At 48.5% G+C, this 25,733-nt stretch overlaps 1 protein-coding gene across 1 annotated transcript in view; it reads left to right on the plus strand.

Annotated features, from left to right (window-relative positions):
* KAZN (kazrin, periplakin interacting protein) overlaps window positions 1–25,733 on the plus strand; it is a gene marked incomplete at its 3' end in the record, with an annotated part of 188,137 nt that overhangs the window by 105,205 nt on the left and 57,199 nt on the right. The window contains exon 3 of the mRNA XM_080358864.1: window positions 4,745–4,922. Coding sequence (XP_080214990.1) covers window positions 4,745–4,922 — 178 coding nt within the window. The remainder of the gene's footprint in view (window positions 1–4,744; window positions 4,923–25,733) is intronic.

Below are 25,733 nucleotides of genomic sequence, written 5' to 3' on the forward strand. Positions count from 1 at the left end.
AGCGAGAAGGACCAAACGCCGTTATAAACGCACAAATAAAAATGTGACCTTTGTAGATGCAAACCAAAAGCAATAGACATTAGCAAGGATTGTAAGTGGGATGGAAACGACGTAGCGGAGATGCGCTACAAGAGACCATTGAACTCGGGGCAGGCTGCGCTTTTTCTGGCCGTGGCCGCTGGAGTTTGCTGGTCTTTTGGATGGGATTTTCTCGGTGCGCTTTTCTTTGCTGATGAATGGCCGCACAGATGCCTCTGGTGGCATTTGGCAAGGGCCAAAGTGCGGCTGTTGGCGCCGCAGCGTGCCAGGGCACAGCAGAATAGAGGCGCGGAGCAGAAATCCCATCCTTGGGCATCTCTTTATCCAGTCACAGAAGGGGTATTTTAGAGGATGCGGTGATGCTTGCAGCCCTTTCAGCTGGGAATTGTTACTGCAAACAGAGACACATGGAGGAGATGAGAAAAGAATGTAAATACACAGACAGAAGGCGATATTTTTATGGTGGAAGTGAGGCACAAGCAGATAAAAGCGATCAGCAGAATTTACAAGCCTTCACCATCTCAGAGGTCATCATTCTGCACCGTGACACACTGAAATTCATTTTGATTAAATTCTGGCTGATTATTTAATTGGAAAAGAAAGGATTTAATTGAATCAAGTCAAAGGGCTGTATTAGATTACGTTCAACCTTAACACAAAAGGCTTTTTCCCCATTACGTTCAACTGGTCCCTTTGTATACTGTACATATTAAACTATAAAAAGTGGTAATCTGAATAGCAAATTGAAGTGTTTGGAAGGGCTGAACAGTAACCACGTGCTACTTTTTCACCTCCTAAACCTTCTCATATTCTCTTTTCCGCATTCTTTAGGCTGAAAAGGGAGCAAACAGGTAGTATTCTCAAATCTTCCTCCATCTGCATTTATGCCATCTATACGTTCTGGAGAAATACCCTGCCAGGTTGTGATGCTACTACTAGAACATATTGCCCAAAATGAAGGGTTTCTTCAAGGTTTTCAGGGCTACCCTTGCACCGCCTGGAAAGATGTGGAATGGAGACTTGTTGGCATTGAGTTGGGTTCCCTGTGTGTCCTTAGGAGGGATCCCCGAGCCCTCTGTGCCTCATGCTGTGGCCGGGGACGCTCCTCCCTTGGGGACACGTTTGCTGCAGAGCTGGCAAACTCCTGGGAAAACTGGAACTAAAAAAAAACAGAAGAAAAGCAATTTGGGGAAATAACATGTTTCTAATTTTGGCTATTTAATTAGCTTTTAATTTAATTTGTTTTGTTCATTCAAAACTAAGCTGAGAAAGGGAAAGAGGCCCAATTCATTTCCTAACGCTTCGTTTCACCCCAGTGTTGAGGATTTCAGCAAAGGTTTGGCCTTAGGAATCAGCACAACCCAAAATAATCCTCAGGTATCACCTTTTGAATACAAACCCTGGTGGATATTTTTAATCCTTTCTTGGAGGCAGTTTTGCTGCTGGAGTAACAATCGGGTCCTTTCTGTGGCTTTGTGCATCACCCTTATCTCAGAACCAGGGAGATTTTGGGTTGGGAACATGTAGGGATGTGCACATGAGACAGGGGGTGGGATGGGGGGTCATCATCGCTGCACAGGGGGGACACCCCATCATATTAATTCAATTTAATTGCGTGTGGCCAGCAGACCCCCAGCCACCCCAATGCTGGAAATCCCTCGCTATAGCCGGGCACGAGCTCCTCCGGCCGATGTCTCGGGGTCACGCTCTCCAAGGCAGAAGCTCCAAGAAATCAAATCCTGCTTCGAGAGATCCAAATCAATTGTAAATGGACCCAGCTGTTCCCTGGTAAGGACGGGAGGTGGTGTGTGCAAGGAAACCTTTCAAGATACCTTCAGAGGAATCTCAAAAGGACCTGAAGTAATAAGAAAGACTTTTTAAAGCGAGGTTATTAATTTACGGATGAGTCCACAGCCAACTTTAAGAAATATATTTTTTAAATAGCACACTTGCTAATGTAGAAATTCTCTTGCATCGGTAAATTAAAGATTCCAGTGCTGCCGGTACAGCAACTCAACTAGTCTATTATTAAGGTTAGATTGAGCAAGAACCGTAATTTGGGCTTTGCTTCAGCAGCTGAATGTGTTCTTGGAAGGCTCAAATCAGTTTTAACCTGATTTTTTTAATGATAAAAATAATGCGCCTGCACTTCAGAGCCGAGTTCCTTTCTGCTGCAGCTTACGTTTTATTCAAGTGCAATGACTAAGTTTTGCATATACGCTGCCGCGATTGCACATTCAGGTTATCCGGTTACATACATAATTCTCTTCATTTACAGGCACAGTTTGCAGCAAATACTCATGCAAATCAGGCGTGACACCGGGCATTTATCTTGATTAGAATTCAGTTTCTATATATACTTAAAGAATTGTATCTTGTGCAGGGAGGGTTGCATAGATGACGAAGAAAGAATTTGAAAAATGGCATTTATTCTCCTTGTGGGTTGTTTGGCTGCCCTTTGGGAATTCATTAAGGAAAAGAGCCCGTTCCACCCATATTCCAAGCACCCTGGCCTAGCGCTGCTGGTTCGGTTGCAAACACCGCTGGAAACTCAGTTAAAAATAACTTTCCCATGAAAAAGCCACTGCACCATTTATCCGAACACTAGATTTTCTTTGTTTTACAAAATCCTTTTACAGATCACAAGGTCTAGATGATACTCGACATGGGCTTGATCCTTTTGGCTCTTGGAGAGCTGGCTTTATGCCCAATTCAGATTGGGTCTGAGGTTTTGGGGGACTCAGGCCCATGTTAATGTTGTTTTTCAGTGGACCAACATGACACTTAGCTGATTTCTGTTCCTGAGCGCTGCCTGGGGATGCTGCATCCCAAACCCCTCTGCCTCTGCGGAGCCACATCCCAGCGGTCCCCGGAGACCGTCGCCGCACGGGACACTGATGCGATTCTGCTTTAGCTCATGTCAAGCCTCTCCCAGACTCGTCTGGGCGGTTCTCTGAGAAGGGAAGCACTTTTCTAATGTTTTTACCACATTTTGGCTAAGGTCTCTGCAATGCCAGGAGCACCCTGAAGTTGAAGGAAATGCCTCAAATCCTCAGCTTGTTCAGCTGAGTTTAGGCAAATATTGGAGGCTTTAGCAAATTTGAGACACGAGGAAGATTGTTTCTCCCTCTTTCCTTAAGGGTTCTCCTTTTCTGTGAACTTTTCAAGGTGTGCACAGCTCAGGTGAAAACAGGCAGCGCTGCTGCCTGTGGTGTTGGGGAGCAGGGGTGGTTTGGGGAGGTGCAGCCAGAGCAGTTTGCAGAGCAGCAGCATCGTGGTTTGGTGGGGATGCAGCTGCTGGGCGCAGGACCACAGCATCACAGTTTGGTGGGGATGCAGCTGCTGGGTGCAGGACCACAGCGTCACGGTTTGGTAGGGATGCAGCTGCTGGGCACAAGACCACAGCTCTGCAGCATCGTGGTTTGGTGGGGATGCAGCTACTGGGCGCAGGACCACAGCGTCACGGTTTGGTGGGGATGCAGCTGCTGGGCGCAGGACCACAGCTCTGCAGCATCATGGTTTGATGATGGGGATGCAGCTGCTGGGTGCAGGATCGCAGCTCTGCAGCATCGTGGTTTGATGGGGATGCAGCTGCTGGGCGCAGGATCGCAGCTCCGCAGCCTCGCTGCAGCCCAGGCCCTGGCAAGCACACAAGTGCATCCCTCCGAGGCTTTGCTGAGGCGCAGGGAAACAGCAGCGCTCCCTCTAGCAGTCACCAGCGATGATACCAAATAATTCTCGATTTTTCACCCTGGGTTCGTGCCACATCAGCCACCAGCATAAGGGCTCTTGCATTAACCATTGCTACAGGATACAAATGTTATGCTTTCCCTCAAAAAAAATCCTTCCATGGGGAATTTTTGGAGCCCATTTTACCTTAGCAAGCTGCATGCAAATTTTGAGTATGGCCATGGAGCGGGGCGAACCTGAGCCCAATTAGCAGCAAGGCGCTTAATGAGTGGCATTTGCAGGGCAGCTGCGGGCACTGCAGCACTCACCGCAGCTGCACCGAATTTGCCGGGGGGGTGTGAGGGGGTCTCGCTATTAATGCAGCGCAGCCGCAGGGCTGCACCCCCAAAAGAGAGACCCACCTCCGCTGCTGAGCGCCGCGGGTGCCCGAGCCGCGCTCACCCTGCCCGGGCTGCCGGGGGGGCAACAGGTAGAGGGCAGCCCCCCCCCCACTCTCCAACCTGTTTCCCTTTGCACAGCTCCATCCCCTTTGCTCCCCACTTGCACGGAACCCTTTGCACAGCCTCTGTGCCTTTTGCACCCCTCTCGCACAGTGTTACCTACTTCGCAGAGCCTCCCCCCCAACACAGCTCCCCCTTGCGCAGCCCCACTCCCTTTTTGCACCCCATTTGCACACACTCCCCCGACCTTTTACACCTCCTTGCGCAGTCTCCCGCCTTGCACAGCCCACTCCCCTTTGCACCCCCTTGCATAGCTCTCCATTGCACAGCCACCCGCCCCTTTGCACAGTTCCCCCCTTTACGTTCCCCTTGCACAGCCCCCCCGCTTTGTACCCCTTCGCCCAGTCCCGCTCCCCTTCGCGCCGCCCCCTCTCCCAGCCCACTCCCACTCTCTCCGCTCCGGCAGCCTCTTCTCCCGGCACAGCCCCCTGCCCGCCTCCCCCTTCATCCCCCCGCCAGCGGCGCATGCCGCTCCCGCTCTCTCACCTCTCTCCTCCTCTTCCTCCCTCCCCCAGGCCAAAATCCTGCACATGATGGACGACAACAAGCAGCTGGCGCTGCGCATCGACGGGGCGCTGCAGGCGGCGGGGCAGGAGGTGACGGCGCTGCGGGCCGAGCTGGCGGCCACCGGCCGGCGCTTGGCCGAGCTGGGCAGCGAGCCGGCCATGGAGCACGGCCCGCACAGCGCGCAAGGTGGGTGCCGCTCCGCGACCCCCCCGTGATGGGGAGGGTGAGGGAATGGGGGGGTTCGGGTCCTTCCGCGGGCACCGCCTCCATTTGTTGTGATTTTTCATTGTGTGTTTTAGTTGCGGGGTGGGGAATGGGGGGGTGTGTGTGTCCCGTCGGGACGCGGCTCCACCCGCCGGTTGCGGATCCCCCTTTGCTGTTGAGCAGCTCCTCATTCCCTGCTACTTCTCCCATCGTTTTCCGCTCCAACCCCCCCCCCCCCCCCCCCCCCCCCAGCCCAAGGAGGGGTTTTCGCCATCCCCAGCGCGTTGCTGAACTCGCCCGTTCCCTGCACGCCGGCTCTCCCCGGTACCCCGGCTCCCATAACCGGTTTCGTAATTGGGCAGGCAAAGCAGCCATGTTCCCCGTGCTGCCGCCGCGCTCCGGCCCCACCGCTCCCCCGCTGCCGCCGGGCCCGGGGCTCCGCTCGGCCCGGGAGGGGCCAGCGGGCAGAGCCGGGGGGGGCGAACCGGCTTCCCGGCAGCGGGAGAGCTCGGGGTGTGCGGGGCTGCGGGAGCCGCCCCCGAACAGCCAGCACCAGCGTGTGTGTTCATCTGGCTTGCGCGGACCCTATGCCATGCATACATCCCCCCCCAGCCGCTTTTAACCCCCTAAAAAGTTGTCACCAGGCCTCGGAGCTGGAGCAGCGGAGACCGAGTGTGGAAAACGGGGTGCGGGGGGAGTGATTTGTGCTCTTGGCTTCGCGTGAACAAATGGGGTCTGGATTGTTTCTGTAGCGCTCTTGATGGGGTCCGGTTCTCATCTGGCTGAGATTTGCTGCTTTCTGCTCGTCAAACTAGTGCTGGTATCACTGTTACTTCAGAAACATTTAAATGCAAATGTATATATATTTACTAAATAATTGCAGGCTTGCATGACAACTCACCCTGGAGCAGCCTTAGTGTCAGATCAGAAATCACACAAGCCCTTTCTCGATAACTGAGCTGAATTTACACCTGCGTGAGAAAATCATCAGCAGCTGTTAATTTACATGTTCCTTGTTGACTGTGGGTCTCTCTTGGTATGCTGGTTTGGCATTGTTTCACAGTTGCATTTTGGTTAAGCTGTAGCTTTTCAGAGGTCATGTAGGTCTCGGTGGGCACCGTTGCTCCCAGCCGGCTGCTGGTTCACCGCTGGTATTTTGTTCATGGCGTTAATGCAAATTGATTTACAGGGATTAATTGGTGGATTTGTTCCATCCAGCTTGTTGTATTCTGCTGTTTTCCTTAGCAGGGGAGTGGTGTGTGAATTCTAGTTGTTAAACAAAGTTAATCCATCATCAGGTGGGTTTGCGGGCTGGCAGGAGCTGGACCCAGCAGAGCTTCCCGGGAGCTGTGGGGAGTAAAGTTGTATGTGTATTCAGGTAATACGTATAGGTGCCTGTTGGTGTAATCTAAACCATGTATGCATTCAGTCTACCGAGGTGCTTGCTTCTATAAAAACGTGCTGAGAGAGCGGATGAAGGATGCCTTCATCATCCCCGCAAGAGCAGGGGCATCGGGTACACAGCTGGTGACACTGTAGGGGCATCAGCGTGTGGAAATGCAGCCGTCCAGCTAGAAAAACAGGTGAAATCCTGCAGCTATTCATGTGCACACCTATTCCTGTGGCTATACTGCACTTTGTTTCTTCTTCAGGAGGCTTTTGGGGAGAAGCGTGTGTTTTTGCGGAGGGGCAGTGCCTTTGTTCCCACAGGACGCCCCGGCAAGGGAGGGATGTGCGTGTGGTTCTGCAAGGGGCAGAGTTTCTCATTTGTCTTCCTCAGAGGTTTTCCAATCTGTTGAGTGATGCAAAAACTCCTCTTTGGGTTCCTTTACTGTCAGCATGCTGGAGCAGAATTGGCATCCTGTGATGGTGCTGAAGACATGCACTCTGTTCTCCAAAAGGTGTGCCCTTCTGCTTCATAACTATAATTACGTATACTTTGGGGTGAAAAGTGATGTGTCGGGGGTTGTGGGGTCCCCGTGACTGGTGGTGAGGAGTGGTCCCATTGTCGTTGGGGTGCACGAGTGGTACCTTGGGCAGCTGCTGAAGTTGCTGGAGGGGTCATTTCATCCTCCCCCTCCTTAAGCTGGCAAATTTGACTCGGGGTGCTGGTGTCTAAGAGGTAGGAAAGAGGACATTTCCCTAACGAGGGGTGAATCTCTGGCCTTGCAGCTGTAGATCTGTGAGGTTTTTTTCATTCCTCATGAGTTTAAGAGGCTGTTACTTAAGGTGTGATATACCCAGCCATGTATCAGTGGTGTTATAACAGAAGCCGACCAGTTAAGTATAAAATTGCATCTAAATAGCATTGTGTTCATCGTGCTTATTGAGGAGAAAGGGAGGCCAAGAAAGTACTTGGCCTCCTGCTGATTAGATTCACTCTCTGTTTTGAGTTTCCTCCGTAAGTTTGCTACTATTGTTTGTATACTGCCATAAATACGCTCCCCTATGCCACTCTGGTCCAAGGTACCTATAGTGAACTTTACGTTTTTCCTCAAGGATTTTGAGACAATGTTCAGAAGGATGAGGTAAAAACAAGTATCTCTGAGTAGCTCTGTTGTTGCGTCTTGTAATTAGGAGGGTTGCTGAACTGTGTGATGTGTGTTAAAGGAAGCAGGAGGGAATTGGCTGGGCAGCCGCTTACCTGCCAGTGCAAACGTGGGATGTGCTGGGGTGGCTGCTGGGTTTGTGGTGAGAATCTGCTCAGGTCCTGGTGGAGAAGCAGGTGGCAGAATCATCAGGTCCCTTTGCTTGTCGTGGGAAGGAACTCAGTGATCCCAGCACTGCTCCAGGTCAGTCCCAAGTCACGCGAAAGGAGGTAAATGTGTGTAATTAACACTGACTTGGTGAAATGTGTTATTTGTATAATTATGGTGCAGCTTGAGACAGCTCCAGGTAATAACTCTTCCCCTTTTGTGCACATGGAGACTTTTCCCCGCTGTAATGCTCTTTTTCCAGCGGTGAGGTGTGCTTCAAGGGCCTGTTTTACGTAATTTGAAACAAAACTGGAAGAATTCAGCAAAGCATAAGAACAGGAGTGGATGGTGGGTGTGCGTACGTGGGTGGGAATGAAACTTGTGTATTGTTACAGTCCTTAGCGTGAGTGTTAATCACTCGAACCGCTCAGTCCTGACAGTCGGTTTTAAACGGCGAGTTTGCTGGAAGAAGTAGTTTGGCTGCAGCCTCCGTCTAAACCTGGATGGAAATCAATACTGCGTGTCCCCGGCGCTTAGCGCAGCAATTAGAGCTGTGTGTCAGCACCCTTGTGCTTAAATTCTGGTTGGAATTAATATTGGTTGAATTAATTGTGAGCAAAAGGCGTGCCTGCGGTGGGGTCGGGATGCTGGGAATGGGGGGATGCAGGTTGGCAGCAGAGCATCGCAGCAAGCGCCGTGCAGCTTTTGTGCTCAGCCATGGCCCCTATTCACACTGGGTGCACCTCTGGGCGTTTGGCTTTGCCTAATCTGTGTTTGTATTTTCAGTAGTTTGAATAAAAGCAATATCTGGGGGGAAACGCAAAGCTGGGGTGCAAGAACTTGCCACCTGAATCAAGCGGTTGGTCTGTTTAGCCTCCTGTTTCTGCTTTAGTCTCCTCCCAGTATTAAATGGAAAACACCCCAATTAATTAATGTTGGTAAAGTGCTTGAAGATGTAAAGCGCAATCAATAGCAAAGTGTTATTAATAAATACCTGGCTCAGCATTTGGCTCGTCTGCTTCCTATTTCCGAGCGTTGGTGGCACGGGGTGGTCGCTGAGTCCTGGCTCGTGTTGTGTGGTGCTGGGGATGGTGTTTGCACGGGTGCTGCCAAAATTCCACTGGGCAGGGAGCAGGAGCTGCCCCTGCTCCTGGAGTAAAGGGTTTCTCCTCCTTGCTGCACGCTGATCTGGGGCATATAAGAAAGATTTCAGTTGTGTCTCGGTAGCCAGTGATGCCGAAGGGCTGGGGGGACCTTAATGCTCGTGACAGCCTAAAATAGAGTTTTCTCTTTTTCTTTTTGATCTCTGTACACTTTCATAGCTACAATGCAAAGACTTGGACTCTTACCCAGGAGGCAATCAGTTACCTCTGGGCTCTGTGCTGTTGCTATTTTGTGAGTAATCATCTCAGGCTCTTGAAAATGTACCATTTTCATCTTTTCAGAGATCTCCCCTGCCATTTGTTCCTCCAGAACTTGAGAGCTGATAACATAAAGGAATCTGAGCAATATGGATACTGCTGTCTAGTCGAGTATCAGGAGCGTTTTTGCACCAAGCTTATCGCAAGATCAAGGTCTTGCTGTACTATTACTCTCTCTAATAATTTCTTACTTTATTTACCTCTGTCCTGGATAGTTCATGTGGTGAGGGAGCAATTAGTTTCATGCTCTGAAACAATTGCGTGTATGGGGGAATAAATTGGTGTGTAGTGGTATTCACGTGGTTCTTTAAGACACAAGGAACTGGCTGCAGACAGTGCTTCAGATCCCTATTACATCTTAGTCTTTGCAAATGGAAATGTACAATATCCTTTGTGGAGTTTTCCTATTCAAAAGTCTCATCTGGCATGTTTAGTGTAATATTTAGATTGTTGTTCCCTTAGGGCCTGTCCAGGGGAGTTTTAGTGAAGCTCCTGGGGACGAGCAAGCTCAAGTAAATTCAGAAGTTGAAGGAGGACTTAATGCAGGGGTTTGACTGCCCGGTTTGTAGCATAAACATGAAGAGGTTCAGCGTTAGACTTGCAGATGGGGAGGAGGAGTGATAAACAGGTCCTGGTCTTAAACTCAGGGAAGGTTAAGGGTGATTTTCTCTGTTGGATTCAGACACTTTATCAAATAATCACTGGTGGGGCTGGGTATCCCCCAAAAGGACAGACTTTCCTTCCATTAATTATTCTTTATTCCTCCAGATATATTACAAACTGTGCTCTCTGGCACTGGGGCCGGGTGATGCAGAAAAATGTGCAGCCTTGATGTGAAACTGTCTGAGGTTTTGCAGCTGGGGAGGCTCCTCGTCCAGCCTCGGAGGGCAAATGTCTTTCCTTGAGCAGTCCCTGCTTCTCACACCAAACGAGGCCGATGTACATCCCTATAAATTAGCCGCTAGCACGATATATAGCCACGTTTCAGTCTCCAGCTTATTAAAATTCAATTCTCATAATTTCTTGTTGACAGCGAAGCATGAGATAAGAGCCTTTGGTACTGACGCAGCAGCTCGTGGAACTGCTGCGCTCGTGGTGCGACGTGTGGAGCCGGGTTGTGGCTCCATCTCTGTGCGAAACCCTGGGGAATCGGTCAACCAGAGACCTCATTTGTCAGGCGACATCCTCACCTGTGGGATGCTGAGGGCTCCTCGCTTGCCACCAGCTTTGCAACCTGTTCCTGCTTTCTCTTGCTGTAAAATTTTGCTTGAGTCTTTATGGCTGATGCCTCCAGGTGTTGAGATGGACTTTGGGGAAGCAACAGGTCTGGAGACCCCAAGCTGGACAGATGCTTATTTTGAAGTTTGGAGATGTGTGCTGTGTTAGCAGGAGGTGGAACAGGTTTAGCTTTTTTAGAAGAAAAAGAAGCAGCAGGTCTGGGCTGTCCCACCAGAACAGACACAGAATAATGGCTTTTGAAAGCATTGCCCAAAGTCCTTTTCGTAGTCGGTTTGTTTGCAGAAGTTGCAAAGGGGAAGGAAAAGCTCCTTCCAAGGTTTTCCCTTATGTACTCCTGGCCTAAGGGGGATAATTGGGTAGCTTGGGGGTGTCTCCCCTGGGTTAAGAGCCTGAGGTTCAGTGATACTGACAGGCTGTGAACCAAGGGCACCTAAGACAACAGACGCTTTGTAGGAGGACAAAGCATCGCTGGGTAAGAACAACTTTGCAGAGGTATATTGATTGTGATTGAGTGTGACGCTGTGCGGAGGTGGCAGCTCCCAGGGACATCCTGATACCCCAGTGCTCTCAGCCGGGCTCTGGCTACACAGCTTCAGTAGTCTGATAAATTGCTTATTTCTCTAATCTCGTTAGTCTTCCCCTGCCCCAGATCCTTGCGAGGAGCCGCCGGGATGGAGACGGAGCTGGTGGACTTCGGTGCAGGCTGACTGCTCCCAGCTACACCACGTATGGGTGGCTTTGGGGGCAGGTTTCTGGTGTTCTTTTTGTCCTACCTGATGAAGTGATGTGTCTGTGTCTGAAAATTGCTAAATTGCAAAGACTTCCACTTTTTAGTGTGGAAGATGAGCTGCAGCGGAGAGCTGCTTTTATGTGCCACACTTGATGGGAAATGGGCTTTTTTCATTAGGATTTCTGACACCTGCGAGGGCTGCAGCGGGAAGGGCTGCGTTTGCACTGAGAAATGGAAAAAGCTCTCGAGTTTTGCTTTGCGGATGTGTGGTCAGCCGCAGATTTTAAGTACGCACAGCACCATGGCTGGACTTTGCTTTCGGAACACTCGGATGATGGGAAAGGAGCAATGATGCCCATGGAAAGACGAGTGGAGCATCATGGATCTCCTTTGGGCACCCAGGAGACTCAGGGCTTGGGAGTGGATCAGCCTCATCGTTGAAGAAGGAAAAGGGGCTGAGTGATGTGGTGTGGTCCGGGCTTGGGTTGCATCCCGGGCTTGGAAACTCACCTGTGTCTCTTGCTGCTTCTACAAACTTTTTTTGGAAGCAACATCTTTTCTGAGAGCATCCATAAGTGTATTTCTCACCCTCCTTGGTCCTTATGGAGTTGTTCTGCCTCGGATCTTTTCTTGACACTTCTCCCTCTAAATTGAAGTTTTACAGGCTGAACCTTTGGGGTTACCTGGTGTGTCACAGCCTTTGCTGCAGCGTCCCCAGGGACACGCTCCTCCCCTGTACCACTGCGTTATTGTCCTGCTTCGCTGGGTGGCATCTGGAGGAGAATCCCAAGCCTCTCCATCACCTCCTCTCTCATGAGGAGAGCACACATTGGAGTGAAAAAAGATAGTATTTGGTGTGAACATGTGTGTGACGTGGGATGTAAAGAAAGTGGGTGAGCGCGATGCTGTGCTGATGCCTATCACCATGTTTTCCCGTGACTCGTGTCTGCAACAGCAATCAAACCCGGTGAGCTGACGTTGCTGTGGAGAAGTAGTTTGTGGCAGGAAAGATGACACAAGGTCAGCACTGTGTTCATGCAGCTGGCTAATTGCCCTAATTACTCCATTTTAACAGCAGAATATCCTGAAATGCTTAGTTTGGCGTGTTGTGGTTTAGGGGCGCACGGGAGCGTTCCGTACCCTTTCGGGACGTGTTAAGAGGTCTTTGTAAGGTTCTGCTGTTGCTGCCCGGGCTGGTTTGAGCAGTCTGCCCTCCCATCATCAAGTGGGATTCTTTTCTTTCAGGATATTTCTGATGGCTGTAAGATACTCTTGCAGGTCGAAATTTGCTGCAGGCGCACAAGCACGGGAAGCGTTTGCCTGTTTTCCAGGGAGATGTGCTGCGTTAGCTGGAAAGCAAAGCAAATTGACTTGAGGAACAGATCTGAGGAACTTACCTTTGATGTCTCGATTTAGATGGTCTAGACGCTCTCTTAAGTTGCAGGAGGGGAAAAAGAACATCGTAGAAGAAACCTAAAGGGCTGCTGTAAAGGTTTGAGTGGACTATTGAGATTTTCAGTAGGAGAATCTCCACGTGCAGCTGCATTTTGAAAGCCAGGGGGGCATGATGTTTTTTGGCATGACCATCACAACCTGGTGCTGGGGGTCTGGGTGCAAGGATGTTGCTGGAGAAGACCTTGGGGACCAGTTTTCCACTTGGTGCCGTGATGGAACGACTCCTGTTTGAGGGTGCGGGGAAGAGGAGTGATTGGTTGGACATCGATTGCTCTGTTAGAGCTGGACAATGTCACTGAGTGCACAGAGAATATTCTTCACCCTGCAACAGCAAAATATTCCATCTCTCTATGTGTTCAGCATTGTTTTTCATAGCCTTAAATACACCCAATTATTTGCTTTTATGTCTGTCAATTATTGCATTATCTACTCGGGCAAAACCTGTTGTTTTATCCACCTGCAGATTTTTAATGTTAATTCCTTGATCTTTTATATCCTGCATAATGTATCTGGTATTGTTAAATGGCTTTGCCCAAATTTGTCATTATTTCTTTCGCACCGAAGTGATGGCTCAGGCAGGAGGGGGGAACCATGAAAGGTGGAAACACCGCGCGCTCCCCGTACATTTGAAACCTGTAATTGAATTTGCAGAGATTGTTGTCATCCTTGGGAACAGCTTGTTTTAAAGCTGCGCAGGGTTTTGCTCAAATGAGCTCTGCTTTCCTGAATGATTTCTGTTTGTGGTACAGAGGGGTCCAAAACTGATATTTTGGGGTTAGAGGCCGGATTAAGGGAATTACTGCATTTCCATGCAAAGCAGCAGGAGCTGGTGGGGCTGAAGCTGCACGGCTCCTGTGGGAAAACCATCAAAATACAAAGCTCCCGGTGGCATGGGTCTGAGAAACAGTAGAAGGGCCACCTATTTAATGCAAAGGGCTATATTTAATGCCACGAAGGCATATTCTGAAGCAGTATGTTGTAATGTAAGCAGAAACACTTCAGGCTTTATTAATGATGAGGTACACGGGCGGTTGTTGAGTGTTGGCATGGGAGTGGATTCTTGCAAAGCCCTGGAGATGTGATGCTTTTGAATGTGATGCTTTTGAACACGATGCTTTAGGTGGGTTGTTGAGCTGCTGGGAGAGGTGGTGGTGGTGGGGACAGAGGGGACATGAGCGGGTCCCCAGCATCTCCTGGGGATGTCCCCTGGTGGTGTAGGAGCTGCTGGATGTGCCATACTCAGAGGGAGCGAATGGGGCTAATGGGGAGTGCTGGAACAGGGGTTCCGAGCTGCTGCTTGCTCTCCTTGCCCATGTTCTTGTGCCTGTGTCATTGGTGGCTTTGGGACTTGAGCTTCCAGGAGCTGCTTGCAAGCTGTAGAAGTTTTGCTGGGGTTGTGTAAAGGTCTGTAGTGGCCATTGTCCCCGGGATGAAGCGTGTGGCACCCACAAAGGTCACCCGCAGTTGCCTGGGTTGCTCCGCCTGCGGCACCGAGTACAACTTATTGTTGCTTTCAGGGAGAGCAAAGCTTCGGAAAGCACTTTGCACTTTCAGAAAGCACTTTGCATTTTCAGAAGGCGCTTTGCATTTTCGCCACCTCTGCAGAGAAGCTTTTTATGTGCTGTTCCTCCTTGGACATGCATCATTTCCAGGGTATTTTGGTAAATGATCTCATTTAACACATCTTCCACACCCTGCCTATCACGGTGCTTTCCGAGTGCATTCATTAGGGACCGGTTTGATTTGGGGCATAATTCCTCTGATGGGCACATTTGCTCTGCAGCGGCAGAACATCTTTGATTCAACATTACATGTATGGCAAGATTAATGGAAAGCACTTTACTAAATAGCTTTGAGTACCTTGTAGATTCCTTAAGGATTCTTTTATTTTTTCATTTAAATGGAACCATATTACCTTGGGCTGAGGTTTATTTGATGCTGTTGTGGTTTGTGGACTGTAGTGCTCCCTGCGCTGCGGGGTTGGACTGATGCGCATCAGAAGGTCCGTAGCTCCTGGAAATAACCCGATGCTAAATCTGGGTCTATGGTTGTGATTATTCTATATATGTTTTACTTTGTGGGGGGTAGAATGCATCAAAAAGCCACGAGAGCTCTGCCAGTTAATTAGTCCAACAATAACGTGGTATTGACCACCCTGCAGGATTAAAATCCCATATGCAGATAATGGGTGAACTCCGCTTGTCGGCAGCATGAAAGGATCAGATAATATCAAATGAGCAGAGCCGGCTGGTGCGGCGGTGACAGCCTGTCGATAGCGTGATGGCAGCACGCACACCTTTGACCTCAGCACGAGGTTTAGTCAAACCTGGCTTTGCACTGTCACATTTGCACAGGGAGAAATCAAGTAAATCCTCATTAGTGAGAGGCCCTTTGTGGGTGGCTTTGGGAGCAGCATTTGGGTCTAGAACTGCAGGGCTGAAGCCTTTATTAATGTGATTATACAGCTTGTTCTTGGTCTCATGGCATTTAGTGGAGGACCTAACATTCATTTCCCATAATTTTCAAGGTTCTTTTCCCCACCTTGGTGCCTTCCAGAGATGGTCACCAGCTCTGTGACAAATGTTGGTGACCTGACGCGGTTCTTTGCCACAGCCCGAGCCAAGCCCGTGGGGCTGAAAGGCCATGGGGAGGTATTTTGGTGCCTGTGTGGTTGCAGGGACCTGCCCCTTGGTCAGGATGTGCATAATAAGGGGCTTTGGCCGTTGGGTTGGTGGGTCGCCTGCCCTCGTTGGGTTGGTGGGTCACCTGCTGCAGGAGCTCATGTCCAGTGTCATCTCAGGCCAGGTGCTTCATACTCAGATACCTTCAATAACGCCAGTGTTGGATCCTCCAGTGCATTCCGAGCTGGGAACAGCTGAGCTTTTGGGTTCTCTTCAAAAAGGAAAATTATCCGAGCCTTGAAGACTTGCTGTGATTTATTCCGGTTCCTTTTAGTTGCAGCTGTACATAAAGACTCCAAATTGGGGAGATATTTTGCTTAACTAACAGTTTTTATGAAGTAGCTCATTTGCTAATTCATTTTTGGTCGTTACTGCCAATGCAAGTACAAGGTTATCTTGCAGGGGCGTTTTGCATCTTTCTTGTGCTTGAATCAGCAAATGCTTGTCGATATCTTTGTGACAATCTGAGGAGGAGAGGGGAAGTGGGAAAACTGGAGTGGTGCTTTGAAGCTGATTTTATTCATGCTGGTTTTTATATCCATGTTCAAAGACACTCATCAAACCAAGTGTCTTGAGTGAGAAGGTGAGTTGGGTGTTGCTGGCTACAAGTGGCTGGCATGAATGACCCAGTGCTGGAGATAACCTGCAGGAAGTTATCAAACATATTCTGCTTCCTCTGGGGCATGTTTTCAGCGTATCTTGAATTTCTGTAAGTGCGTGTGCACAGTTCAGAGGGTAATACCATTAATTAGACCAACAAGAAAGACTAATATAAAGGTATAACCCTCTATAGTATACCAGGTTTATCTCTGATTAGCAGGGCTGCTCTGATCTCATCGTAAATCTGTGTATATGTTGTTAGGAGAGCAGTATTAAGTTGGTAATTGAGACAACCAAAAAGTTTTGTTGAAAAGGGGTAAAAAAAGGTAAGGAAAAATAAAACAACACAGAACTTTGAATTAGTGTAGGATAAGAACACAAAGATTTGTCTTTATTCCAGTCTACTAGGGAACAAGGGTGGAGGGAGGTGTAGGGTACCAGAGATGCTACAGCTGAGGCTTGAATTAAAGCCAGGAGGATGTCAGCTGCCCACCTGTAACCCATCCCCTCGCTCTTTGGCTTTTGCAGGCATGGGACCAGGGCCTTTTTCAGTATGTACACAGCACCAAAAAGTCCATTCGTGCCTCTGCACGCCAGCATTGACATCAGGGGAGTTCCAGGAGCCTGTCCAGAGCAGAACAGATCCCATAAATCCTAATACAAGTGCTACGCAAAACACTGTATTTTATCAACGCGCTCACGCTCGAGCTGAGTAAATATTGTCCTGGGCGATATAGAGCCAGTTCTTTCTGAATTTGAGCCAAAACTTTGCTGGGTAAAGCCACGGACTGTGTATGTGTGTGCTGCTGTGGGCATCTCCGTTTCACACCGAGGGACGCGCGGGGAAGTCGGGGTGTTCCCAGGCGAGCTGTTGTTCCTGGTGTTATTAAAAGCGTTATCACGACGAGGGGCTGCTCGGGCACTGAACTCCGTGAACACGAGGACGGTGTCTGTCTGGGTGACGGGTGCTGTATGAAGAATCCTAATGAGGAGCCGCTGCCGGTGCGTTATCCTGCCCGCTGGGATCTGCACACGGGAGGTTCCTCCCTGCCTGTTTATTCAGGCAAGCACCAACTTGCTTTGTTAGTTATTTCACCTCTTATAAATGATGGCTAGCAGAGAAGATTAGCTACTTTCTGATGAAATAATGTTTTTATATATATCTATATTTTTTAATATTTTAAATTGGTTTTATGGTGAAGAACAGCAGCACAACCAGGAGATTTTTGCTGTGGGTGGTACCTGTGCTGGAATTTTTCTCTTCAGTGTTTCATTTAAGCTTATTTGCATGAGGTTGAACTGCTAAGCAAATGTTCCCCGTGTTTTAACCTGTTGCACAGCTACACCGGCCCTTTCTTTGTTAACCTGCTCCGGAAATGAAGGCAGCTCGCTGCGTGGATGCGTTCGCAAACAGACAAAAAGCAGTCAGGTCTTTATCAGCGCCGAGAAACCAGGGCACAAAAACCCTGGCGTGGACCCACATCTCCTACTTATTTGGAGATGAAAAGCTCTTGAGGCTTTGGTTTGTTGTGAAAGTTAATTGCGAAGCACTTGAACCTTGGCCGGGCTCCCGTGCCGAGACTCGTCACGCCCGAGCTGAGCCCTCCGACAGGTCCGGGTCTTGTCCGGGCTGGTTGTCGGTACCTCCAGAGGGACTTTCTTCCCAGATATTTTAGACATCCCAGAAGGAGATGAATGCTGGGGCAGCAGGTGAGATGATCCCACCCATAACATCACCTTGGCTGCTGAGGCACCGCTTTGGCTTAATTATGGGTTGCGTTTGGTAAAGGCTGTCGTGCCTGCGTCAAATGACGTCTGGAGGTGTCCGTAAGCGGTTACTTCCTCAAGGGTGTTCCCAGCATTACTCGTTGCCCAACACATCTCCGCGACCTACCTGGGGAGGCATCTCTGTCAAGTCTTGGTGTCCCAGAGCGTCCACTGAGATCTTCTCGCATCTTTCAAGGTCAGGATACACATCCACAACCCTTGTGGTTTTGGGTTGATCCTCCGCGTGAAGGTGGTTCTGGCTTCAGAGCCTCTTCATGCTTTGCCTTTCAGATCTGTTCACCATGGGAGCTTTTCTGCATTGCTGCCGCTGCAAGCGGTGGGGAGTTCTGTCAACCAGCCAGGCTGCTCAGCACAAACCTGAAGGAAATGCAGAAATAAATGCTGAGCCACGAGATTGCACACAGATAAAGGAGTTTTTTTTGCAGTCATTGTGTTATGTTGTTTGGCTTTTCTTTAAGATGATTTCTGATGGCTCCTTTCTGACCAGCGGCCTTGCAAAACCTGACGCACCAAGTAACTGGTTGACTATGCTGATGGGTGGTGAGACTGCAGATACTGCAGTGGTGGACACCCAGTGTCTAAGCCTTGCTGTTGTGTGTTGTATGGTTTAGCCAGGCTGGTCCAGAGTTGGCACAGGCTCTATATATTGCTTTGGTCTTTGGTTTCCATCACAACCTCCCAATGATTTTGCTCAGCCCAGGGGTTGTGGTGCAGGTGGAGCAGCAATGGGAAGGCACCAGTGTGGACAAGGGATTGGCTTCATTGTCATAACGGGAGGGCAAAACCCCCTAACACATCTTGAAGATGCCAAGTGGATAATTCCCCATATTGAGTCTCCATCCTCCACTTAAAATAAATAAATACTGCCCCGTCGGTATCGGTTTCTAGCTGAGCAAAACAGAAGTAAATGTTACTGATCTGGCAGCGCAAATGGAAGGAGAATGAGGAGTGATGTACGCAATGAATTGCCAGACAGTTTTTATGTTTTTCTGGATTGGTCTTGCAGCGTTTCTGCCACGCAGGCCAGAGCACAACATTCCCTTACATAATGCTCCCATCACCGCAGCCTGATCGCATCCGACGGCCACCGATGGGGACGCTGTATTTATGTCTCAATGAATTTCATCCCTCGGTCTCCATGTCCCGCTCCTCTGGGGAATATCACAAATGTTACAGAGTACAATGGCACGTTTGATTTATCAACTCTATTAATGATCTGGTTGAAGGGAGAAACAACACATTAATTAAATTCTCAACCGATGATTAAGTTGGTGTTATGAGCGCCAGGCAGGACAGAGATTTAGCATGGAGAGACCGGAGTGATGTGAGAAACGGGCATGGAAACGCTACCGTGCTCACAATAGCAGACAAAAACATGAAGAATGGGGATTTGGTGCTTAGATGATCCTTAGAACAAATGGAAGTGTTGGGCTGTCTGCAGTCTCCACCGATTGTAGCCAAAATCAGTGTTGTGGGCTCATACTGGTATATACTGGTGCAATGGGGAAGGAGGAGCGCTGGCTATTCATGCCCAAGGGGACAAATATTGTTTTAAAACCCAACCTACATGTTGTCAAGTGTGAGCACTTTGGCGCTGCTCCGCTGATGGTATTAACATAAATTCAAGCTGACCTAAGTGCACCGGGGTGAAAACAAACATTTACCCTCGGCAAATCCTCGGCCCAAATGTGATTTTCACCGCTGGCGTTGGGCTGTCTCGTGTTTTGCGTTTCTTTTCTGTGGGTTTTAGTAATGAAAACAAACAACTTGGCTTCACCTTGGCTTGTACTTCACTTCATTTCCAGTCGCTCTCTCTCATTCCCAGGCATTAGTGCACATTGTGTGTAGTCTGAGCTGCAAGTGGGCGGGAGGACGTACTTTTTTAATTTGGATTGAACATACTTGTTTTCTAGCACGATGCAAAATCTCTGAAGTTGGGGCTGACTAGTTTCTCTTAGATCTACACAACCAAACATTCCTACACGAGACACACAGTGCCCAGGCGGTTCCATGGGTTCGGTGTGTGCAGCCCCACGCTCCAAGCCAAATCCTCCCCTCCGCTTTTTGGGTTGAATTCCTGACCTTCCCTAATTGTCTCCAGCTGAAACTCTCCCCTAAAAGTGAGCTCAGACAGCAAATATTTTTGTGCAAAAGCATTAACACGTTTTTTTTGGGGAAAGCCTCTTTTTTTCAAGGTGGAGCAGGCTAGAACTGGCGTATTCAGTTCATGAAAGAAACCAAATGTGCTTTGTGTGTAAAGGCACCTGTGGATTGTACAGAATAAAAACGCAGCAAACCCGACAGTGAGTTACGGTGTGTTGAGCACAAGGGGAATTTTAACCAAAAGCCTCTTCATCCAACATCAAACTTAGTGTCGGTTGTCAGAGAGGGGAACTTGGCAAGGAACGTTATTAATTATTTGGGGCCAGGCTAAATCAAATATATTTTGGACACTGAGTTAGCGCTCAGGTTATTAAAAGGCTGTTGAAGAATGAAGACCAGTTTCCCTAGCTCACTATCTTTCCTCTTGGTGGGAAGAAGGATGTTATTTTAAAGATGGGTTACCATTGCTCAGGTGCTATTTTGCCATCTCAAAGACACCCAGTGTGTTGGAGTTCTTGTAGTTTTAATATGTTTTGCAATTAATAAGGGGGTTTTTTTGCATGTCAAAGGGATTTGTGGGCAGGAGAGATGGGCTGGGGGTCAGGGGGAGAGCAGCGCAGACAAAGCCTTACAGGGAGTATTTATCCATTTTAAGGTGAGTTGTATTCATCAAATTGCAGCAAGCTTCAAACGTTCCTGCCATTTGATGTGTCAGAAGAGACGAGCCACTATTTTGCAAGATAAATTTATACAGTTCAGATCACACTTGTAGAGTTTTGCGTTTTTTTCAGCGTTTCTTGTTTTACTAATTGCAATTGCTTCAAGTCCTCTGATCTATTATACTTTTTAATAAGGCATATAATTCATTATTTAAGTGGTAGTGTTCTGATAATTAGATGAGTTATTTTTGTCCGTGCTGATTAGTTGGTAAGTACAGATTAATATTTGAAGACGTGACGTGGTCCCTTGATATTTTAGTTTCAAAGAAGTGATGTGGCGCTTGTTTCACAGCGTTCCCACCAACTTCATCCCTTACGGTGGGAGGAAGGTGCCGACAAATTGCAAAGAGGCTTTGAAAAGCTCCGGATCTCAGTTCCCCTGTAAAACTCATTACATTAAATGCCCAGCGAGTGTGAGCTGGGGCTGGTATATTGAAATTGCAGCCCTCTGGGCAGCAGCATCTCTATTTGCACGTGCAGCATCAGGTACCACGAGCCTCCTTACCCCCAATGAGGTTTTGGGGTGCGCAAGCAACATCTGGCACATTGCAGCACGTGAACCCGCTGTTTGCTGGATATGCCCTAGAAAAGCTTTGCCCCTTCACAATTAGAAAGGCTTGGCCTTGCTGTTTTTTTAATTGCAGGGCAGAACAATGTGGGCTTTGTGCCCTGGTCCCCGCGCTGGGGGCTGGTTTCTCTCCCCTTCGTGCGATGCCGACAGTGGAGCTGTGCTCGATTGGTGATGCAGAAGCTGTTTGCAGGATTAAGGCTTTTTTAATGCATTTGCAGACTGCTTAACGAAGGGTGTGGTGGCCGAGGGGGGGGAGTGGGGACTCAGAACTCAAGTGCAGATATCAGCGGGGTGAGACATCCCGGCGTTCCCCGTCCCCTGCAAACCAGACCGAGTGGAACAGTTGATGTGCTGCAGCGTAATGAAGCGCTTGTTTTTGGAGCTGCAGCCTTCTGCCTTCTCCAAGATGATATGAGCCATGCTGCTACAAGAGATTATGTTGTTGGAGCTGAGCCATCGCACTATTCAAGACCAGATCTCTGGGAAGAAGGGAGTAAACCACATTTTTTTGGCACTTGGTCACCCCTACCAAGGAAACCACAGTGCTCTTCAGTGGCTCGTTTTTATTGTAGGCTGTTTCAACCCTCCCTGCTTTAGCAGATGGCTCCAAACACAAATAAGCCTCGGGGATGCCTGTCACTGCCTGTGACCCCGGGGAAAGTAGAAACCACATCGGAAATAAGCAGGGATGGGGAGATACCGAACATTTTTCTTGAGCAAATAACTGTGGCAAAGGGAAAGCCGGGGTAAGCTCTGCGCGGTTATCGGCGCCGTGAACGCGCCTTGGGCAAACCGCTCGCACCGCCCCGCGATGCAAAGGGGGTTCCTGATCCTTGGTGGCTCGAGGGCACCTGTGTTAATCGGTGGTCTCTGATGTATCCACAAAGGTGTTGTAGGGTTTGCAGAGCCTGAGGACGGGAGGTGAAGTCTTTGAGATGTTCTCCCTTGGGTTACTTGGGGTAAATTTGGTGCTCGCTCTGTCTTTCACGTAGTAATCCAGCTGTAGTGGGATGGTTGTATGGGCTCTGGAGGTGAGTTCACGGACAAGTGTAAAAGCAGTGCAAGAAAAGCATTTACCAAAGCAGAAGAGTGATGCTGAAGCTTTCCATGCTTCCCCTGGTTTTGAATCTGTTGGGCTGGGGAAATTAATTAGGGGCTCAGCAACTGGGAGTGGGGGACAGGAGGGTCTGCGAGATGGACAGAGGTGGAGCAGAGGAGACCAATGTCATCTCCATCACCCCATCGTGGTCCTGTAAAGCAGCCCGGGATTTCCAGCCCCTCTTCCTCGGCGTTGGAATCGGGGCGTTGTGCGAGAAATTGCTTGTGCTTTATGCACGGTCTCGCCGCCGCCGAAGAGGGGAGGTCAGAGTGTAAGTCGGTTAAGCGGCCGGATTGCCCTGGTATGTTTGCCACAGGATAATGGAAAATTCCTGTGAAGAGTCTTGCTTGATCTGGGGCCAGAGGAAACAGGATGAAGTCTATTCCACCAGCGAAACGATAGAAGAGTACACTCTGCATCTTCCGGCGCCTGCTGCCAATGTTTTTATAGGCTTGAGATTTTATTTTGAAGAAGAAAAATAAGCGAGCGCAAGGCCAACCTGTGGTCATGCCAGGCTTCTTGCCTTCTGTCCTCCCGTGCTGCCCGGGTGCCGTTTCTCTGTATCATTTTGGAGGATGGCATGCACGACACCCGTCATAGTTTTATTTTCTGCTTCCCAGGAAGATGGGAGGAATGTGGGGCTGTGCAGGTCCCCTGCGGTCCATGTCCTGACACGACATACCAGGGACTGCCCACACCAGTGGCTGCTGTAAGTTCTTCATCCTCTTGCTTTCCCTAAGTGGCTTTGGGTCCACGCTGCTCCACGGAAATGTAAAAATTACCATCACGACTTTTGTCGAATTAAAGGGAATTGTCAAAAACTGGTGTCTAGTAGAAGTCTTTGAAAAGAAGTTTTAATACCTCTTAGGACTTTGTGGTGCTTTCGTGTTACAAAACCATTCAGGCTTTAGACTGAAGGATCCGACTTGTCTCTCTTAGACTGTTATCATTAATAAAATTACTTTGCACTTTGATAGTCCCTTTCATTCAAGGATCTAAAAGTACTTAGAAAATGCTAATGACTTAAGCTCCTTGATAGCTCTTGAGTGCGGCTCTTTGTACAGAATTTGGTCCAAAGCCTAGTGAAGTCACTGGAAAGATGTCCATGTCATTAGCTCAGGCAAATCCCTTAATCTGTCTGTCCCTGCTTGTCCCATCTGCAGCCAGAGCTAATGGCAGGGACATCTCCCCATGCCAGGACCTCTCATCCTTTCCACATTGGGATTTGTTTTTCCTTGGTTTTTCTGCCCAATTCCCATGCTGAGGAGCACACGGGGTGCTGGTACATTCAAGGCAAGGGAGGGGGACATAAAGATTTAGGGCCGCCTGTCTTGGCTGCTGTTGAGTTCTGGCTTAAGGTCAGAGATTTAAGAGGAGTCTGGGTTGGAAATAACACAGAATTACCCTGTAAGAAAAAGCCCTGTTAGCTCAGCAACGATACAACATAGAGCACAGAGCCGTCATGGCCCAGCTCAAGGGGCTGTTTCCTCCAGGAGCTCTGCGTCAGTGGGAAGAGTTTAGCTGTTTCTCATAGTTTCCAGTCTAAGACCATCCCATGAGCTTTATTCCTTCACCCATTTTTAGTTCGTTGGAGGTTTGCCGTTGATTTAAACATTTGGGATCTCAGTTGGAGAAGACGGTTCCGTCTGCTGCGGGACGTAGCTGTGGATGTGACTGCAAGGAAGGATTCATTGCTGCTGCTGGAAACGCTCGTTTGATCCAGTTCATGGCTGTCAACCGAACTAACAGGGGAGTTCTTCTTCTTACTGTATTAAACAAGATAAAAGCCTTAATGCCCCAGCAAAGCCTTAGACACAAGGCTCTGTGAACGTCTTGACGCCCCTTTCCTCTCCCAGCCATATGATGGGCCGTGTAATGTCCTTACGTCTGATCGGCCGTGACAATCTGTATTTTATGGATCCTCACTCTTTGTCACCCTGTTACAATCTCTCCTCTCCCCTACCTTTCATTCATTGTCTCTCAAAACCATCTCATCGTTGCTCTGATGATTTTTTCCAGTGGATAAGCCTGCTAGAGATAATCTGGTTTGCTGAATTTCCTTTCCACTGGGCAATCTCCTTAATAGTCGCCTTGGAGGATTTCATCGTGTTTGGTATCAGGATGTGGCGTTGTATAAATACTCTGTTTCTCCATGGTCCTTCTGCTGATCAAGGTCTGTTCTTTCTCCTAAATAAATTGTCTTATTGAAATACTGCTGAGAGAGGAGAGCTTCATGGAGACTTAGTGTGTGTTTGGTGCTTCTGAGCAAATGGCGTTGGCCAAGATGGTCAAAATTCACCAGTGATTTTGGACATGTCACTTTTGAGAGTTCAGGAGCCAAAAAAACCAAAGGGAAGAAGAGAAACGAAGGAGCGGGAAGAGTTATCTTTATCTATCTCTATCCATTTCCCCACTATGCAGCAATCAGTAGCGTCATTTAATCTCTTTCAGAATTTTATCAGACTTGGCGTAACCTGATAAGGACATTTACCACCACCGCACCTCTTGAAAAAGCTCATTTTCAGCACTTTTTAAGGCAAACCTTTCCCTTTTTATACGTGCTTCAAGGAGGACTTTTCTTTTCCTTGTCCAAATGGGGGCTGGATGGAGGGTCAGGACATTACAATTCTGTTCCCGGCGTTGCCAGCGAGTCACTGAATGATCTTCCGCAATTCATTTGATCTTTCTGCGCCTTGTTCTCACAAATAAGGACGCTGGTAATAACTTTCTATTGTTAAAGCTCTGGTAATAACTTTCCATTGTTAAAGCTCTTGTATAGAAAGTGCTATATGGGAGTTAGAATAATTATTGTAATCATTTGCAAGTGAAGATGCTGGAAAGAAAAGCTTCTGCAATATAGGGCCTTAGTGCTTGTTGAGGGGAATTATTAGAATCATTTTGGCTGGAATGACCAATAAAATGTGAATAAGGCAACTGCTTCTATTGGAGTTTATAGTCGATGGGGAGCTAGATGATTGAAAGAGAAATGGGTGGAAGGTGTAGGTTTCCATTTGAGCTGTCTTGGAATAATGCCTCTACTTATTCCAGCTGATTTGGGTCTTGTGTAGCATCCATGCACCATGGGGGTTCCTTGTAGATATGGGCAACGAGTTGTTTGGGCCATTATTTAAACAAAACCCAAAAAACCCCAACCGACCAACCCAGAATCGGTGGCTGCACAGGCTGATATCATGCAAGAAAGCAACTTGAATCAGTAAAGATAGTATAACGTTGACTGTGATTGTCCATATGGTGCCTTGACGCGGCAGTTATAGGTGCATTAGGATAATGGACAAGTACACGAATTTGCTCTATACAGTTCTCAGCTCCTGGCTCCCACCCTGTCCCGTATTGCCTCCAATTTACAGCTCGCTAAAAATAGGTCTTGGAGAAGACTTGGAGCTGTTGAGACAGAGCGAGACCGTAAATCACTTGACAGCTCATTTCCTTATAGCAAATACCTTACTCTTATGACTATATGTTTAGATTAAGGAAGGAATAAAATGTAGCAAGAACTTAGTCCAGTTACCATGTGTTTCAGTCGTGTTTCTTTTTCCTTTAATGAATATCAGCCAAAGTACATAGGAATGGGACAAATGTTGTAGGAGAGACATGAACTGGACATCATTTTCTTTAGAACATCTCGGATTTGGGGTTTTAATGCGGGAAGGGGAGCTGAGCCCTTTTAGCC

The sequence above is a fragment of the Nesoenas mayeri genome (assembly GCF_963082525.1).
Source record: "Nesoenas mayeri genome assembly, chromosome: 24".
Classification (NCBI taxonomy): domain Eukaryota; kingdom Metazoa; phylum Chordata; class Aves; order Columbiformes; family Columbidae; genus Nesoenas; species Nesoenas mayeri.